Source organism: Filicampus tigris, chromosome 13 (genome assembly GCF_054856515.1).
Source record: "Filicampus tigris isolate MCC_2025a chromosome 13, RoL_Ftig_1.0, whole genome shotgun sequence".
Taxonomy (NCBI): Eukaryota; Metazoa; Chordata; class Actinopteri; order Syngnathiformes; family Syngnathidae; genus Filicampus; species Filicampus tigris.
The window spans coordinates 24,218,456-24,239,141 of record NC_141229.1 but is presented as its reverse complement, the minus strand read 5'-3'; the positions used below and the strand labels follow the sequence as shown (position 1 = coordinate 24,239,141).

The 20,686-nt window shown below is 42.2% G+C and overlaps 1 protein-coding gene across 1 annotated transcript in view; it reads left to right on the top strand.

Moving 5' to 3' along the window:
* The window catches only part of setd3 (SET domain containing 3, actin histidine methyltransferase), a 189,018-nt gene that overhangs the window by 130,059 nt on the left and 38,273 nt on the right, over positions 1 to 20,686 (top strand). The window contains exon 9 of the mRNA XM_086049398.1: positions 18,815 to 18,889. Coding sequence (XP_085905524.1) covers positions 18,815 to 18,889 — 75 coding nt within the window. The remainder of the gene's footprint in view (positions 1 to 18,814; positions 18,890 to 20,686) is intronic.

The following is a 20,686-nucleotide window of genomic DNA, read 5'->3' as shown; positions in this document are numbered from 1 at the left end:
TTTGGAGGAAACGTAAATGTTAGGGTAGAAAATAAATGCAAATTTTGATGGCATGAATTTTTGGAGATTTTCGAGAAATTTGAAATTCGAACGGGGTGAATCGGATGAAGTATGTGGAAGTAGTTACAGTTTGAATGTGCCATTGGAAATGAATGTTTATTTTGGGGGTTAAAAGGGTTTAATTTTGGGGGAACCGTAAATGTTCGGGGTGAAAACACAAAGGAGCGGCTATGGCATGAATTTTTGGAATGATTTAAGGTTTGAACGGGGTGAATCGGATGAAGTATGTGGAAATAGCGGCACGCCAAAGTTTTGGAGTGGCAAAAAAGGAGCAATATCATAGTAATACTACAGAATGCAATTTTTGGCGAAGGAAGCTGAATGAAAACTACGGAATACGTTGGAATGAAGTTTAATGTAGTTAAATGAAGTTGTATGATACTGAATTAAGTTGAATGATACTGAATTAAGTTGAATGATACTGAATGAAGTTGAATGATTCTGAATTAAGTGGAATGAAATTGAATGAAAAGAAATGAATTGAAATGAAGTAGAAATAAGTGGGATGAAGTTGATTTGAATGAAGTTGAATGTAGTTGAATGAAGTTGAATGATACTGAATTAAGTTGAATGATACTGAATTAAGTTGAATGATACTGAATTAAGTTGAATGATACTGAATTAAGTTGAATGATACAGAATTAAGTAGAATGAAATTGAATGGAAAGTAATGAATTGAAATGAAGTAGAATTAAGTGGAGTGTAGTTGAATGATACTGAATGAAGTTGAGTGATACTGAATGAAGTTGAATGACCTCTATGAAAAACTGGAATGCGTTGAAATAATACTGAATGTAGTTGAATAAAGTTGAATGACCTCAAATTATAGAGAATAGCCTGGAATGAGGAGGACATAAAAAATAAGAAGGGAAGAAAATACTTCCGGTTCATTTTCGGGTAATTTGGGTCACTTCCGGTCCATTTCCGGGTCAATTGGGTCACTTCCGGTCCGTTTCCGGGTCGGTTAGGTCGCGTCCTATTCATTTCCGGGTCATTTGGGGTCACTTGCTGTTGAATATGGGTCACTTCCTGTTGATTTTGGGTCCTCCAAGATGGCCACCGCATTGGGGAGACCTCGGGGTGAGTATCCCCAGTCTAGCTAATGTCCCTTCCCAAGATGGCCACCGCACTGGGGAGACCTCGGGGTGAGTATCCCAAGTCTAGCTAATGTCCCTGACCAAGATGGCCGCCGCACTGGGGAGACCTCGGGGTGAGTATCCCCAGTCTAGCTAATGTCCCTTCCCAAGATGGCCACCGCACTGGGGAGACCTCGGGGTGAGTATCCCAAGTCTAGCTAATGTCCCTGACCAAGATGGCCGCCGCACTGGGGAGACCTCGGGGTGAGTATCCCCAGTCTAGCTAATGTCCCTGTCCAAGATGGCCGCCGCACTGGGGAGACCAAGGAGCAATAACACTGGTCCACTGGAAATGAATGGTGAATTTTTGTGGGTTTTTTAAGTGAATGAGTTGAATGTCTTTGAAAGTAGGAATTTTGGGGGCGCTGAGAAGCTGAATGTGAGTTGAATGGGTGTAATGACTTGAATTTTTGGAAATTGAAATGTTGTAAATGCGAAAAGGTAAATCTGCCAATGGAAATGAATGGTGAATAGTTGAATTTTTGTGGGTTTTTTAGGTGTGAATAAGTTATGTGTGAGAAGTACGAATTTTGGGGGTGTTGAAAAGCTGAATGGGAGTTGAATGACTTGCATTAGTGAAAATTGGGAAGGTGTAAATGTGAAGTTTAAGGTTCTGGGGAGACCTCGGGGTGAGTATCCCCAGTCTAGCTAATGTCCCTGACCAAGATGGCCGCCGCACTGGGGAGACCAAGGGGCAATAACACTGGTCCACTGGAAGTGAATTTTTGTGTTTTTTTTAAGTGTGAATGAGTTGAATGTGTGGAAAGTCAGAATTTTGGGGGTGTTGAGAAACTGAATGTGAGCTGAATGACTTGAATTTGTGGAAATTGCAATGGGTAAGTGCGAAAAGTTAAATCTGCCAATGGAAATGAATCGTGAATAGTTGAATTTTTGTGTTTTTTTAAGGGCGAATGAGTTGAATGTGTGGGAAGTAGGAATTTGGGGGATGTTGAAAAGCTGAATATGAGTTGAATGACTTGAATTTGTGGAAATTGGGAAGGTGTAAATGTGAAAAGTCAAAAGTTCCAATGGAAATGAATGGTTAATAGTGGAATTGTGTGGGTTTTTTAAGGGTGAATGAGTTGAATGTGTAGGAAGTAGGAATTTGGGGGTGGTTGAAAAGTTGAATGTGAGCTGAATGAGTTGAATCACTTGAATTTGTCAAAATTGGAATGGTGTAAATGTGAAAACTTGAATTTGCCAATAGAAATGAATGGTGAATAGTTGAATTTGTGTGGTTTTTTTAAGAGTGAATGAGTTGAATGTGTGGGAATTAGGAATTGTGGGTGTTGAATAGCTTTACCAATTTGAGTTGAATGAGTTATATCTTGTGAATTTGAAATTGGAATAGTGGAAATAGGAATTGTTGAATGTGCCATTGGAAATGAATGGGATTTTTGGTGTGAAAAACGGGGAATTTGGGGGAAACCGTAAATTTTCTCGGCAAAAAAAAAAGGACTCCATGCTGGCGTGAATTTTTGGAATATATTGAAGTTGGAATGGCAAGAATCGGTTGAAAAATGTGGAAGGAGAAGAATGCCAAAAAAGTACAAGGAATCAAATAGAATAATAATAATAAAGTTGAATGATGTAGAATAACATATGTGAAGGTCTACGCCTTTACACAATACAGTTGAAGATGTACAATAACATATGTGTGAAGGCGTTCGCCTTCACACAATGATGTAAATGTGAATTGTTGAATATGGCAATGAATGGTGGAATTTTGTGTTTTTTTTACGGGTGAATAAGTCGATTTTTTCGGAAATAGGAATTGTGAGTGCGTTGAATAGCTTTGCCAATGTGAGTTGAATGAGTTGAATCTTGTGAATTTTAAATTGGAATGGTGGAAATGGGAAATGTTCCATATGCCTGTGAGAGCCAATCCTTGTCATGGGATGTCATCAATTATGTCATTAATTTTGTCATCAGAAAGTAATATCTCAATTTTTTGTCATCATAAAGATTTATTAATGCACTTGCTGTAGTAGTAGCATAGCAGACAATTTCTGTATACAGTGTGCTGGTAGTCACGGAAGGAAACAGCTTTTGACCGTGCTCATAGTTTAAGTACATGTTATCCACCTGCTGTACTGAATGACATTGCTCCCTTTGTTGGATAACAGAACCTTCAATACAAGAAGACAAAAAAGAAATTTTGAGTCCGTGTGAGTAATTCAAAGAAATTCAAATCATGGATAAGAAGATGTGCTACTATGGACGAGTCAGAACTACCTTCGACTACCAACATTGAAGCTAATGATAAAACAGAATTTCTGCCATTACAATAGTCAAGAGCTTTCTTTGTTAGAAGAAAACGCCGCTAACTGTGAAGAAAATAGTAACTGAAAAAGATAAACAACAAAGTCTGATACAGAAAAGTATGGAGCTAACATCCATTAGCATGCAACATCGATGACCGCAATACGTCACGCTTTCTACCTAACATGAGCCTAAAGCGGACCAATCGTCATAAATAAAATCAAGAACGATCCGCAGTTGTCAATTGCCGTCATAAACAATTAATGAATGGAAGCCAGCGGCAATATGCTCGTCAGTGAGATCGAGTCAGAAGGAGGAGCCCGTGCAAAAGATAAAGCATTCAGTCAACATGCTTACAATCCACACATCGAGCCACAAAGGAAAACGTCCAAGTGTCACTATGAAAATAGCTTGGCCATGCCATCTGGTGCGATTCCCAGGCAAAGAGATACAACTCAGATACCAAGACCCAAAATAGAACCAATTAATGAACAACCAATACAATATCACAGTCCACAATATATTAATAGTGGAGCAGATGTATGTCGCCTCATTCAACAACATACAGACATGAATAAAGTAATCCTTAAAAACCAGGAATTGTCTCGCCTGCCACAAAAGGAAGTGCCAGTGTTCAGTGGAGAACCACTAGAATTCAGATCCTTCATGAAAGCCTTTAATCATATTATCAATGCTCGATCAGACAGCAGCACAGATAAACTGTATTTCTTAGAACAGTATACTAGAGGTATGCCTCGGCACCTCGTGAAGAGTTGCCAACATGCCTGCTGATCGCGGTTATGAAAGAGCGATAATGCTACTTCATAACAAGATTGGGGACCCACTAAAAATTGCCACAGCCTTAATAAATAATGTTTGCTATTGGCCAGTAATAAAAATAGAAGATGGAAATGTGTTGACTGAGTTCTCATTGTTTTCTGATAAGCTGTATTAATGCTATCGAAGATGTGAATTATATGGAAGAAATGGACAACCCATCAACAATCAAGTCAATCATTGCCAAACTACCATTCCAAATGAGAACAAGTTGGAAATTCCACGCTTATGATCTACTAGTCAGCCGTGGTACACGAGCCAAGTTCATAGATTTAGTGTACTTCATTGAGCATCGCGCAAATGCTACATCTGATCCTCTATTTGGAAACGTAGACAGCACAGCATCTGAAAGGAAGGACACTAAGAAAACTTCAAAACAAAAAGACACAACTTGGAGAAGCAGCTTCGCAACCAACGCCAAACAAGTTAATAATGAACAAAGCCAGTCATCAATGTCAAATAATGATACGTCACCTTTCAACCGAGCCTTCACAAAGCTTCTTCAAGGACCAGATTTAACGAACACGCTTGTTGGAGTGTTGACTCGCTTCAGACAAGAACCAATCGACATTATGGCGGACATCGAAAATATGTACTACCAAGTGCGTGTTCCTGAAGAAGACACCGATTTTATGCGCTTCCTGTGGTGGCCTGAAGGAGTTCTTAATCAGGATGTTGGTGAGTACAAAATGACTGTACACCTCGTTGGTGCAACTTCTTCATGGAGTTGTGCCACGTTCGCTCTTCAAAGGACAGCACATGAAAATCGGAGACAAGCTCAGCCTGAGGAATACAGTCCTCAAAAACTTTTATATAGACGACTGTTTAAAATCAGTGGCCACTGAAGCTCAAGCCATCGACCTGAGAAAAGACCTCACAGCATTGTGTGCCGACGGAGGCTTTCACTTGACAAAATGGGCAAGTAATAGTCGTAAACTGCTTGCATCTGTTCCAGACAGCGAGAAAGCAAGTGGATTGAAAGACCTGGATCTGAACCATGATGATCTTCCTGTGGAAAGAGCATTAGGAGTGTTATGGTGCATCGAATCAGATTCATTTAAATTCAGAATTAATGTCAAGGACAAACCCGTCACAAGCTCGATTTACGATCCACTTGGCTTGTCCTCCCAACCAAGATGATCATGCAACAGCTGTGCAAGGAAGAGCTTTCGTGGGACGATGAAATTCCAGAACAGCTATCAAAAAAGTGGAACACATGGCTACAAGAGCTTCATCAACTCGCAAATATGAAATTAGTTAGATGTGTACGACCAGTAGATTTCGGACCAATCAGCGAAGCCCAACTTCATCATTTTTCTGATGCGTCTGAAAATGGTTACGGAACAGTCTCGTACCTCAGACTAATTAACGAACATGAACGAATCCACTGCGCATTCATGATGGGAAAATCACGTGTGGCCCCAACAAAGCAAACAACAATTCCATGTATGGAATTAACAGCAGCTGTTGTGTCTGTCAACACAGACAAGATGTTAAGATGAGAGCTTCAGATGAACTTGTGTGAATCAACATTCTGGACTGACAGCACAATAGTGCTGAAATATATAGAGAATGAAGCCCTTCGTCTCAAGACCTTCTTAGCCAATCGCGTTGCTACTATCAGAGAATTTACAAAGCCGCACCAATGGAGGTATGTCAATACTGCAGTAAACCCATCCGATTGTGCGTCTGGAGGGCTAACTCCCACCAAGTTTTTGAACAATCCGAGCTGGTTTAATGGTCCAGCCTTTCTACGAGAACCAGAAAGCCAATGGCCAGGCCAAGCAGACCTGACCAAACAAACAACGAAGAAGACGACAACGAAGTGAGACATGTACATCTCATGCATGCAGTCGAAGACAAAGACACAGTGAACAAATTGATAAATCACTATTCAAGCTGGTACAGGTTGAAGCGGGCCGTCGCTTGGATTCTCAAAGTAAAGGACACATTGATACAGCGCCGCAGGGAAACCAGATGGGGTGTACGTACAGGGCCCAAACGCCAATCGAATGACAGTGATAAATTGACTGTTGAATGTCTAAAGAGAGCCGGAATGGAGATAATCAAATACATTCAAAGTCAATGGTTCCCTGAAGAGATGGTCATGCTGTCAAAGGGAAACACCCTAAAGAGGAGAGTCATCTAATAAAGCTCGACCCAGTGATTCAGGATGGGGTTCTGAGGGTTGGAGGACGTCTATGTGCATCTGCCTTGCCAGATCATGTGAAGCATCCAATTATCATCCCAAAGGACTCACACATCACCACACTGATCCTGAGAGACATTCATGAAAAAATTGGTCACTGTGGACGGAACCACATGCTCTCAAAATCACGACAAAAGTATTGGATACCGTCAGTGAACTCAATGGTGAGGAGAATCGTGTCAAAGTGCGTGATCTGCAGAAAAGTTAAAGGCAAGGCCCTTCAACAAAAAATGGCAAACCTTCCCCAGATAGAATAGTAGGAGTGGACTATTTCGGCCCGTTTGACGTGAAACAGGGTAAAAGATATGAAGTTCTCTTCACTTGTCTCACTACGCGGGCAGTGCACATTCAAGTTGCTCACTCTTTGGACACTAATTCTTGTGTAAACGCAATCCGTCCTTTCCTGTGCAGAAGAGGACAAGTGGAAGTTATGAGGTCAGACAATGGGACTAACCTCGTAGCAGTTGAACGTGAATTAAAAGAATCTCTTTAGCAATGGAACCAATCAAAGATCCAAGACCCACTTATGCAAAAAGGAATTCAATGGATTTTTAACCCGCCTGCAGCAGATGATTATATTACTTTTGATTATGACTTAGGAGTGACTCCGCAACGTGTTTAGGCACTAGTAACCAGCTGAAGCTGTTGCTAGCTAGCTGCTTTCTGCGTAAAGAGCACAGAGCTTTGGGGACCGTCTTGGCGTTTTGTTTTGTTTTTCTTGTACTTTGTTTTGATGCATTTCCCTGCGTTTCTCTCCGTTTTGCTATTCTTCAAAACCCCTTATTTTGAGCCTTGTGTAAACAGTGTATAGTGTGCATGCTAATGCATAATATTAACCCGTATACAGTATTTGTCAATTTTTGGGGATATTTCAGATCAAAGAATTTTACATCAAAGCCAAAAATATTTTAAAAAAATAAAACTAGGGAGCTGAACTTTCACCTAGATGGTCAGAAAATGCCAAAGTTCAAAATGGCACCATGCTGTCATTTTTAGAATAAGTCCTGCATGAGTTAGCTGGTTTCATAATTGTTTTACCTACGCAGGACGTATTTTGCCATTTCTTGGCCCTTTGACTCCCATTATAAAGCATAATTTTTGACGCACTGTAAACCCAATGTGTTTTCGTAAATGTTCAATGATTACCCGATGAAAACATTTTGTGATGGGTCTACTAAGTCGTGAAAATCTAAAGTTTAGAGTGTTAACAGCCCTAATCCATCAGGTGGCGCAAGAGGACAACTAATGATTTTGCTTTGAGATGACGTATGTGCTCCTGGCATGAGTTTGCATGAGGAGATTTTTTCCGGGTCACCTCTATTTGCGAAAAGACAGGTGTGTGCACGTGCCTGCACGTACAGGAATATATACTCACGTAAACGCGCGTCAGCCGTGCGCGCGTGTTTAAGTGAATACGTGCGCTCATGAAAATGAAAATGCTGTATGCAAATTTGTTTGCATTGCTTCCGCTGGTGTATGCGCTGTGAGAGTGGCGCTCAATGCATAAAAAGCTGCATTGTCATTGACAAGAAACCTACGTGTGTGTGCATACGTGGGGGTATGCGCACGTGTGTGTATACGCGCGCACGTGAGTGTGTATGTGTGTGTGTGTGAGATGAATGGGACTATTATGACAAATAGTGTTTTAGTGAAGTAAGAGTACTTATCAAATGTTCATGTGTGGATATGAATGTGTGCGTGTGTACATGCACATGCACATGCACGGACATTCACACGCACGCGCACCCATGACTTTCAGGCTGTGTACCTGTGTCTTCCTACATCAACCCACAGACTTGTACTGTGCAGTGAGAGTTTGTGAGTCCCATTATAAATCATGATTTTTGATGCTCTGTAAACCTGATGTGTTTTGTGCATTTCTCAATGATTACTGAATGAAACTATCGTGTGACGAGTGTACTCCGCAGTCAAAGTATAAAATTGGTGTTGAGAGTGTGAGCAGCCCTAATCCTCCAGGTGGCGCCAAAATAAGAACCTTCTGATTATGCTGGGGTCATCCCAGTTAGGCTTGTCAAAAATATCGATACTTCGGTACTTACTGGATACTAAACATTTTGAGCGGATACAATACTAGATTGCTGTGGCATCGGTATTACCGATACCAAATCTCTGACTTCGATACCAACAGCGCTTTGCCAATGTCTGTTCCTAATGGTCTGCTGCTTCCGCACACACTGCCGAAGCCCTTCCCCGTGCGCCCCTCCCTCCCTGCTCTGCCGAGTGCAGGCTGCTCGTCGACTCCCTAGTTAGCCGCGCGCATGAGCTACAAACAAAGTACGACCAATTAAAAAAAAAAAAGTGTGCGCCCCGGCCTCCTGCAGCCGAAGCTGTGTCGCTATAGCACGGAAGCTCGCCCACACTTGAGCCGCCGTGGTCCTTTCGGTCAGCCCCTCCGCTCACTTCGTACCGGCTGCCAAGCTGAGCGTGCGCCCGGCCCTTCCCACGGATCTCCCCAGCAGCCGCCGCGGTGGCAGTGGTTTCCCATCGCGGGGTCGCTGATCCTGTTCGGGCCGAGCCGGCCCGGCTGGCTCATTCGGCCAACGCCGAGCCATAGAATGACGCGTTGCGGCTCATGACCCAAAGTCAGAATTGGCTAAGTACGTCTAATGGCAACATTGAACCAGCAAGTTCAAAACTCAAATGCACATATCCAGCTAATATTTAGTTTATAGCATCGCAGATGCAGCATATACAGAAACACTGTACACATATATGCATCATATGTTTACATAGACTGCTTGGATTAGATCAACTTCCTTGCTTGCCCATAAAATGCAGTGTTGTGTTTGTCATATGTATTTTTTTTCTCAAGCAAGACAAGGTTAGCCAAGTGTTCAGTAGCATGTTTTCAGTAACAGCTGCATTATTGTATTGTCTTGAACTTCTCAAAAATAAAGCTCTTGTGAAAAATAATACTGGATAATAATGCAAAAAAATTTATTAAAATAAATACTGGTTAAAAACAGCCCTTTGAGTAATCCATGGTAAAGTTCCCAAATAGTAAAAAGTTCATGAAATTGAAGAACAGAGAAGTTCATGTGATTTGTCCAAAAATAAATCCTTCTATTTTTTTTTGTTAAGAATCAGAATTGTGAATCGTTAGGAACCAGAATCGAATCAAAACATCGGAACCGAAATCGTCCAAATTCAAACAATGCCCAACCTAGTGCAGTTTTCTTCATGATTAAATAATAAGTACTTTGGAAGTCTATGATGTGGACGATTGGATTTAATAACAATGGTATTTTGTTTTATCATAACTATTATTATTATCTGTGACTTGATGGTTTGCCTTAATAGATAAACATGTGGGTCGAGATACTCAGACAACTTACAGATTTTGTTGTCAATTTATGTTACTGTTAGTGGTGGGTGTTATTCTTTTTCACTACCTCAAACAACTTGAAAATGATGTGCCACTGGTGTTGCACAGTATGGTTATTTATTTGCACTAGTTCAGACAATTTACAGATTTTTTTTTGTGTGTGTTTTGTTCTTTGCACTACTTCTTCCTTTGCTTTGCAGTACCCCAGGCTTAGACAACTTAAAATGTGTCATTGGTTCCAGGCATTGACTGTACAGAGGTTTGTCGAAGTTAAATACAGAAGTTGTACTATTTTTTTGCACTACCTCTTAAAAAAACTATTGTATTAATGATAATTTACGTTTTTGGCGATAAAAAAGTTTTACAGTTAAAAAAAATAAATAAATAAATAAAAAAAAGCGCCTGTGCTTTAATTTGTTCCGTGTGGTACTGAAATGGTATCGAGTATCGATATTGAACTGGGTATCGGAATCGAAGTTGAAATTCTAGTATCGTGACAAGCCTAATCCCAGTAGTGTTTCTGCTTCAGGGGTGACTTTAGCTGCAATTTGCTAAATTTTGCTTTGCCTTTTGCTTTGCCTTTTCAGACGTGTGTAACTACACGCACATACCTTCACACGTGGCAGCCGTGCACGTGTGTGCAAGGGAATATGTGCGGTCATATTGCGAAATGCTTTCTGCAAAACTGCACGTTTGTTGCATGCGTTGTATGAATATGAATGTGTGCACGCGCATGCACGTTCACACGCACGCCCACGCAAGACGTTCAGGCTTTGTGACCGTGTATGTGTGAGTGTGCGCGTGTGAGGGGGTGTTCATGATCAATTGGACAATTGTGACAAACAGTGTTTTACTGAAGTAAGAGTACTTGTAAAGTAAATGTTCATGTGTGGATATGAATGTGTGTGTGCATGAACATATGTGCACGCGTCATGATCAATTGGACAATCGTGACAAACAGTGTTTTACTGAAGTAAGAGTACTTGTAAAGTAAATGTTCATGTGTGGATATGAATGTGTGTGTGCATGAACATATGTGCACGCGCACACATGTACACATTCACACGCAGGCGCACGCACACCTTCAGGCTTTTGTTACCGTGCGCTTGAGTTTGAAGACGTGCCGTCTGCAGTGAGAACGTAAACAAAACGCACTGACTGAATGGTTCAGGGAATTTTGAAGAAAAAGAAAGCCAAGAATAATTTTTAAATTATATCAACCACAACCATGGCAAAGAGACTGTTGACCACCTGGACTATTTGTCAGAGTGTGTTGTTATTGTTATAGTGCTTAGTTCTGTAGTTGTTTGTTTGATTTACATGAATTATGCTCTACATTCTACAGTTGTGATTTATTTTATTTTATTTTTTAACCTTTCATGGTTCAATTACCTAATACAACATTTCACTTTGATTTATAATATATATTTTAAAACAATATTTAAAATATTCATAAATGACTTCGTTCTCATAGCATAATACTGGTTTTATCGTCCGTAGAGAGCATCAACAATAAATAAATAAAAATATAACAAATATATATGTAAATGTATATGTATAGGTCGGATCCCCCTGAACATTTTGAGTGGTTGAAAGTAAAAAAAAAAAATATTCAGAAATGACCTAGTTATCACATTTCCAAGTGTCACCGCGAGGGGAAGAACAATTGGGAAATTGCCCTTGTCAAAACAATGGGCATGCAAAAAAAAATCTGTTATGACTTTTATATATATGTATATATACTTTTATATATATGTATATATATATATATATATATATATATTCAGAAATAACTAGTTATCACACTTCAAAGTGGTGTCCATTTGTTGGACAAAATACAGCGAGAGGGGTAAAAAGTTGGAAATTTCCATTGACATAAATAGGGACATTCCCCCCCAAAAAAATGTGTTGTGACCTTTTGACTTATTCAATGCTCTAATTATGTCATATGACATTTTCCTTTTTTTTTTTTTTTTTTTTAGATATATACTGCATAGTTAGTTTTGCTATTATCATACCACAGCTGCTGTGTCCATAGAGGGCTAAAAACAAATAAAATAAATAAAAATTATATATATATACTATATGTGTGGATTGGGCTGGGCGATATGACTGAAATGTTTTTTCATATTGGTCGATATCGATATATATTGATTTTTATTTTTATTTTTTTAAACTATTGAAAATAATCACCCGAAGAAAAATACATTTAGGTTGTTTTATTTTAACATAATACCTAACCTGTAATAAGAGTTCAATGTAACTATGAAGGAGTGAAATAAACTGGTCGATATGAAGATTAAATAAACTCCATCTTAAAGATCATGTGCTTAGAAGCCCTTCTAAGAAATGTTAAAAAAACTGTCACAATCTAAGTGTTTCATATCAGTCAATATTGATAATTATTGATTTTATTTTAAACCCTACCTTTAAATAACAGTTAACTGTTTTTTGTACTTAGTTATGTAGTGTAATGTGCAGTTTGTCCTCCATCAGTGCATTGTAAATGCATATTTGCATTAAGTCTACCCCAAAGCAATTGCTGACATATATTAGCCTTCATTCAATGTTCATCCAATGTAAGTGAACAAATATTCTCTTGCAGTGCATACACCATCGTTGACCAACCGTTTTAGGACTACTTAATTTTTTAGCGGCACTCATTATTGCCATCGTCCTTTCATATTTGACTTGCTTGATTTTACCTTGAGTGCGATGCCGGTGTCGGATAAGGCTAACAACTGCTAGCATGTCAAAGACAAGAACTCCTCTACTTGTACACCATGGCTCCATCCATGGGTTTTTAATAGGGTTATCATGCATAATATAATTTAATTGTAAGAGTTGTACTGAGTCGAGTGGTCATTTATTTGAGCAAAGTTACGGCGCTCGCTCGCTGGACGCGAGCGTAGTGCCGCTTCTTCATGTTGGGAGGCGGAAGTGCGCTGCCTACATCATGCACCATGCTGCAAACTGGTTTGTTTTTCTTTTTTCGATTGAACGTTTTATCGAAGGCATTTTCTATTGGTATCGATCACGTGTCAATCGTGATACATATCAATATCGAATTATCGGCCCAGCCCTATGTATGGATAGGTCTGGTGCCACTGAACATTTTGAGTGGTTGAAAGTGAAAACACTTCAAAGTGTTGTCCATTTTTTCGACAAAATACCGCGAGAGGGGTAAAAAAACAACTTCTGCAGAATTAATTGTGCATGTGAAATACGTATGTATTATCAGAACTGGGCACTTGACCCCTTTTTGCCGGTCAGTCCTCCGCCCTCCGTCCGCGACCTGGGTACCCTTTCGTTCCGGCCTCGTCCCTCTGTCCTTATTCATAAAAAAAATCGGCCCCCGACCCCGTTCCGCAACCCAGCCCACCCCCGCCCCAAAAAAAATGTCCGTGCATGACGCCGTGTGAGAGATGGTTGTATGTGTCTTAAAAGAAGTGAGCGAGTCGAGAGTTGTAATGTAACTGCTTGTTTTATTCAACAGCGGTCATTAATTATATGTCAATGCAGAAGATGTGAAATAGGTCAGTGTTAAGACTTCTGAATTAATGGACAAATGTATGAAGCTGTTGTCCAATAATTTGATGTCTCCTAAACGTGATCAATGGTTTCGTCAAGTCTCACACGTTTACACTTCATTTATTTGCTATTCTTTTTTTGGCTCTGTGAATGTCCATGGTGTCGGTGCAAAGCTTACAAATACCAGCTGGTCTTCATCTGTCATTTTACCTGAACCGTCAATCAGGAAGAACGCACAGTCTGTTGGTATGTAGCGATCTTGTAAGCAGCGCATTCTTAGTGACAGACGGTAGAGAGCCGTTGTGCACATGAGCCAATAGCAATATGTATTATGAGTGTAGTTGCCCAGCAGTCAGGACAAACACCTTTTTATTCTGTGATGTAGCAAGAGAAAGCATGTCACATTCAAAAAGGTAACAGAGTAATCTTCCCCCATACAGAATCTGTCTTTGCTTTGGTGGGAAAGTGCAGCTACATCACACAAGTGTCCCTGTGTGTCTCATAATTTTTTTTATTTATTTTTATTTTTTTATTTATTTTTATTTTTATTTTTTTACTCCGGCGCCGCGCGAGTGGCAGCCCGCTACAGCAGCTCCGGCTCACCAGTGAGCCTTTTCGTGTGTTTTTGTTCCTTACTATTACTCTACTTCATACCTTTTTCATATAGTTGATAGTCGTAAACTTGCGTAGCAATGGACACCCAAACTGCGGTATTCTTGCTGCTGCTAGTGGCTATTTTTTGCGCGATCGTGTCCGGCGACTTGGCTCGGAGCCGCGCCCCCATTGTTTACAGCCGGAATCAGCTGTTAGCACTCAGTACTAACCCTGCACCGGCTCCCGGGAAGAGACCCGATATTCCCCGTGAGCTGAGGAGGAAGAGACGGGGATCTCGTGCGGGGGTTAAACGCCGGGAAAGGAGGAGACGATACCATCCCGTCCTCCCGTCTGTTATCATTGGGAATGTTAGATCTCTCCCCAACAAGATGGACGAGCTAGCGGCGCTTACCCGGTACGAGAGGGACTTCCGGGAGGCTAGCCTATTCACGGAGTCGTGGCTAACAGCGCTAACGCCGAACGCGGTCGTAGAATTGGACGGCTTCCAAATCATACGCGCGGACAGGACGAGAGTGGCAAGAGGAAAGGAGGAGGGCTGGCTGTGTTTGTGAACGATAGATGGTATAATCCGGGGCACATCACGATTAAGGAGCAGCTTTGCAGCAGGGATATTGAGCTGCTAGCTGTTGGCGTGAGGCCATTCTACATCCCGCGAGAGTTTAGTCATGTGATCGCGGTGACCGTCTACGTCCCCCCCGCTGCCAGCGGCGACACAGCCTGTGATGTCTTGACTGCAGCAGTGAGCAGGCTACAAACACAGCACCCAAATGCCTTGATACTCATCTCTGGTGACTTCAATCATGCCTCCCCTTCCTCCTCCCTGCCTTCGTTCACACAGTATGTCACCTGCTACACCAGAGACAATAAAACACTGGACCTTTTCTATGCCAACACCATGGAGGCATACACATCACTGCCCCTCCCCCCGCTGGGCAAAGCTGATCACAACCTGGTGGCTCTCCAGTCTGTGTACAAACCTCTGGTCCGCAGGCAGCCAGCTGTGACCCGCACGGTTCAGAGATGGTCTGGAGAGGCCGAGGAGGCCTTAAAGGACTGCTTCAGCAGAACTGTGTGGGAAGTATTCAGCGATGCTCACGGGGAAGACATTAGTAGTCTAACGGACACTGTTACAGACTATATAAATTTCTGCATGGAGAACACCATACCCACCAGGATAATAAGGTGTTTCTCCAACAACAAACCCTGGATCACACCAGACATAAAAGCTCTCCTGAAGGAGAAGAGGAGGGCTTTTGCGTCAGGGCAACATAGAGGAGCGGAAGACTGTGCAGCGCCAGCTGAGGAGGAGGATCAGAGAGGGCAAAAGGTCCTACAGGAAGAGGATGGGGGAGCAGCTGCTGCAGAATAATGCTAGGGGAGTCTGGAGGGGCCTGAAGATCATCTCAGGCCATGGACAACCCAAGACCCGACTGGGGGGGACCTGCAGTGGGCAAATGAGCTGAACCTCTTTTTCAATAGGTTCGATCAGATGCCTGCCCCCACTCAGTCTCTCCTGCTGCAGCCTCCACCTACTCCTCCTGCTGGGTGTGTCACCCCCTCCCCCCTTTTCTCCACAGTCTCCAGCTCCCAGCTACACCAGACAGCCACCACTCCCTCCTGCCCAGCCTTGGCCTTCACAATATCTCAGGTGAAGAACCAGCTGAAGAAGATGAAGGCGAGGAAGGCAGCGGGTCCTGATGTCATCTGTCCCCAGCTCCTCAAATCCTGCGCAGACCAGCTGTGTGGAATTGTCCAGCACATGTTCAACCTGAGCCTGAAGCTCAGCAGAGTCCCCCAGCTATGGAAAACATCCTGCCTGGTCCCGGTGCCAAAGACCCCCCACCCGAAGGAGCTCAACAGCTTCAGACCAGTGGCGCTGACGTCTCACATGATGAAGACCCTGGAGAGTTCGCATGCCAGCCTGGCATCAGTGTGGATGATGCCATCATCTACCTCCTCCACACTTCGCTCTCCCACCTGGAGAAGGCGGGGAGTACAGAGAATTTACTCAGGGTTTTGTGGACTGGTGCCAGCAGAACCACCTTCTGATCAATGCGGAGAAATCCAAAGAAATGGTGGTGGATTTCAGTAGGCGCCATCACTCTTCACCTGCACCAGTGAATATCCGGGGAACAGATGTTGAGAGAGTCTCAACTTACAAGTACCTGGGTGTTCATCTGAACAATAAACTGGACTGGAGCGACAACACAGACGCCCTCTATAGGAAGAGTCAGAGCAGACTCTTCCTACTCAGGAGACTGAGGTCTTTTGGGGTTCAGGGGACACTCCTCAGGAACTTTTATGATTCGGTGGTTACATCGGTCATCTTCCAGGGAGTGGTCACCTGGGCAGGCGGCGTCTCGGCCCTAGACATGAAACGGCTGGACAAACTGGTCAGGAGGGCTGGCTCTGTCCTGGGATGCTCCCTGGACTCTGTGGACTCGGTGGGGGACAGGAGGATGTTGGCCAAGCTGTCATCAATGCTGGACCACCCCCTCCAGGGCACCCTAACAGCACTCCACAGCTCCTTCAGTGACGGACTGTTACACCCTCGCTGTGCAAAGGAGATATTCCGCCGCTCCTTCTTGCCTGCTGCTGTCAGACTCTTTAACAAGAACATTGTGTAGTCTCTACAAACTGGCGGACATTCGTGCAACTGTGCAGTCTTGCACCTGAGCTCATATCGTGCAATACCCAACATTCCCCACTACTGTAATACCGTGCCATACTCAACATTCCCTACTGTTAGTCTAGTTTTATTTTTATCCAATGCTGTTCATTACATTTCACTACAGCACTGCATCACTGTCACTTACTTAGAGTATTTTTCCTCTGTACTATGTACAGGCTAAAATGAGTGTTCCTCATACTTTTTATGTAGATTTTTGTTGGTGTGTTTATACATGTGTATGTACACATGTTACTGTGTATATTTACATAGATTTGATCCTGAATGTTTGCCGTTAATGTTATTCATTAATGGCTACATTATGCCGCCGTCCCTGTGTGACCTATATCTTTGCTGCTGTAACACTGAAAATTTCCCCACTGTGGGATCAATAAAGGCCTTCTTATCTTATCTTATTGATAAATGCCCCCCTTGCTACAGACAACAGACAATGCAACAAGCATATTTACAAAATGGTCAAAGTAGATTAATAATGCACAGAAATAACCCTTGAATTGTTTAAACAGAATATGTCGAGTTTTGAGAATGTTCACAACATCCATCCATTATCGATAGCGCTTATCCTCACAAGGGTCGCGGGGCGTGCTGGAGCCTATCCCAGCTGTCTTCGGGCAGTAGGCGGGGCACACCCTGAATTGGTTGCCATCCAATCGGAGGGCACACAGAGAAACAAACAAACATCCGCACTCACAATCACACCTAGGGGCAATTTAGAGAGTCCAATCAACCTACCATGCATGTTTTTGGAATGTGTGAGGAAACCGGAGTACCCGGAGAAAACCCACGCAGGCATGGGGAGAACATGCAAACTCCACACAGGGAGTCCTGGGTTGGGATCGAACCCACGACCTCTGAACTGTGAGGCGGACGTGCTAACCAGTCGACCACCGTGCAATGTTCACAACATTAAAATAGCAAAATATAAAACTAAATATTTACTAGGCTACATGACACGGCCAGCTACACGTACCGGGCAAGAAAAAAAGAGACCAGGCTTGGAGCGAGGAGTTTATTGTACCTGCGCTGTAAATTTGTTTTGTGAAATTAACATTAATATACTGTAAAATTATGACATTAAAAATCTGTAATATGAATAACAATGAATCGGTGTGTATTTTAAGGCAACATCTGGAAAAAAAAATTTTTTTTAAATTATTAATTGTAATTAATTGTCGATCAGTGGGCCGGACTAACATCCACCTCCGCTCTTGCTTTAGTCCGCCCCTTTTTTAAAATATGTCACCCCCCTCCCCAAAAATGGGCGTCCATCCGAGCCGGACCGTTAGCCCAGCTGGACTGCCCAGCTCTGCGTATTATTGCATAGTGTCCAGGAATATTTTCTTCATATCTAGTGTGGAATTGTTATGAAAGTGATCTCGGATTCAAACATCATCTTCAGCCATCATCATCAGAACATCATTAGTTCTATGATGTCACATACCTTCAGAATGAGTTTAGTCATCATTTTTATACGCCTGGCACTGATACTGCTCCACTAGCAGACAACAGCAAAGTAGATGGCACTTGCAAGTGCAGGCTGGTAGAACATCTCCAACATCTTGTTGCACTCATTGGCTACGTTTACATGGACACATTTATTCGGATTAAATGCCTGATCTGAATAAAACTGCTTCACGTACATACCTCACCCTGAAAATTCTGCAAAGAGCAAATTTGTTGTTTGATTCAAGAAAGTTTGGAAGAAAAAGAATTGCAGCGCTAGCGGAAAATGTGGCGGGCACAAGAATAAACTGGTACATTTGCAACCTCATTAGGTGTTAACGTAACAGCGGGAAAAATATGCGAAATAACGCTAACGTTTCAAGTAGAAACGGAGAGAGCGATGTTTTTTTGACACGGAAGTTGTCACAGCTTCTACTACTACTTCCGGTGTGACATATGAATGTGCACGTCCAAATCGGATCAATAGTTTTATGTCCATGAAAACAGTGCATCCGATCAGAATTTTAAAACGAACTCTGATAGGATTGAATAGATTTTGTCCATGTAAACATAGCCATTGAAGGGTCTGAACTTCCCAGGAAATGCAGTCTGCTCTGACTTGTAAACAGCATTTTGATGTTGGTGCACACAGTCGTGAATGTTTTGGTGTTTCTAATTATTTGCAGATCACCACGGGCTACAACTTGGAGGATGACCGTTGTGAATGTGTGGCCCAGCGAAATTACAAGGAGAATGAGCAGGTGAAGAGGGAGTATTTAACTTAAGGTTTCATTAAGTCACTTTAGAATGTATTGCACTGTACTGTATTGAATCCATTGTCTGTAGCTTCATACTCAACAGCAATATAGAGGCTATGATTTTGCTATGATGTTTGAGCCACACATTAAGTGCTTATCGTGCAGGCAATGAACACAATGCTAGTGCAACTGGTACAAAGTTGGCCGCGTATCATGTTTGTTTAGACGTGTGAAGTGTATAGTTTCTTTTTTTCAGCGATGCTCAACAGCAGCAGCACTTTTGACGTCTAAATGAAGACAGCTCGAGCTGCCCACGCACAAACTAATTATGGACGTAATTACGCGCTAGAACAACTCTTTGGACATGATGGCTCGCGATCTAGAGCAGCAGGGTGCCGTATCCGCAGCTCTGAGGAGCCCAGAACTGCGACGAATTGCAGAAATCTTAACACAGACGCAGTGATGTTCCTCTTGTTGAAGATCGACTGAGAAACAAGTTTACAATACAATACAATTTTAGCGCATTTCATAAAAGCTAGAGCTGTAACAAAGAACTTTAAAAACAATACAATAAACAAAAAAAACAATAAGAGGCACTGATACATCTATTAATAAACATGAACAAATATATAAAATATAAATCAAAATATAAATAAAGCCAATAAATGAACATAAAACACTATATACAATTGAGTTACTGCCCCACGAGCAAAGTTGGATTTTGTCAAAGTTTTCAGTAAGAGGAAAGATATCAGCTTTAGCTGTTATTGCTTCAATATTTGAGAGCATGTAACGAAAGTGACTCCTGTTTGCATTTGCACTTTAGAGCTAGATGATAAATTTTCTTGCAATCTGTTCGATAAAAAACATTTTGAAAACTGAAAAAAATGACATTAGGTATTTTTTTTTATCTTAAAAATTAAATTTAGCAAACATTTTGTCTCGTCGCGCTTTCGCGGACTCAATCTCGTGAAACATCTCGTCTTGTGGGATTTTTGTCTCGTCCCATCCCTAATATATATATATATATATATATATATATATATATATATATATATATATATATATATATATATATATATATATATATATATATATATATTTATGCATGTGTGTGTATGTATATGTATGTGTGTATATTAGGCTTGTCAAAAATATCGATACTTCGGTACTTACTGGATACTAAACATTTTGAACGGATACAATACTAGCTTACTGTGGCATTGATATTACCGATACCAAACCACTGACTTCGATACCAACAGCGCTTTGCCAACATCTGCTCCTAATGGTCTGCTGCTCCCGCACACACTGCTGAAGCCTGCCCCGTGCGCCCCTCCCTCCCTGCTCTGCCAAGAGCAGACTGCTCGTCGGCTCCCTAGTTAGCTGCGCGCATGAGCTACAAACAAAGTACGACCGATTAAAAAAAAAAAAAAGTGTGCGCCCCGGGCTCCTGCAGCCGAAGCTGTGTCGCAATAGCACGGAAGCTTGCCCCCACTCGAGCTGCCGTGGTCCTTTCGGTCAGCCCCTCCGCTCACTTCGTACCGGCTGGCAAGCGTGGGCCGCGGTGTCGGCTTCTCTGAGCGTGCACCCGGCCCTTCCCACGGATCTCCCCAGTAGCCGCCGCGGTGGCAGTGGTCGCCCATCGCGGGTTCGCTGATTCTGCTTGGGCCGAGCCAGCCCGGCTGGCTCATTCGGCCAACGCCCGAGCCATAGAATGACGCGTTGCGGCTCATGACCCAAAGTCAGAATCGGCTAAGTATGTCTAATGGCAACATTGAACCAACAAGTTCAAAACTC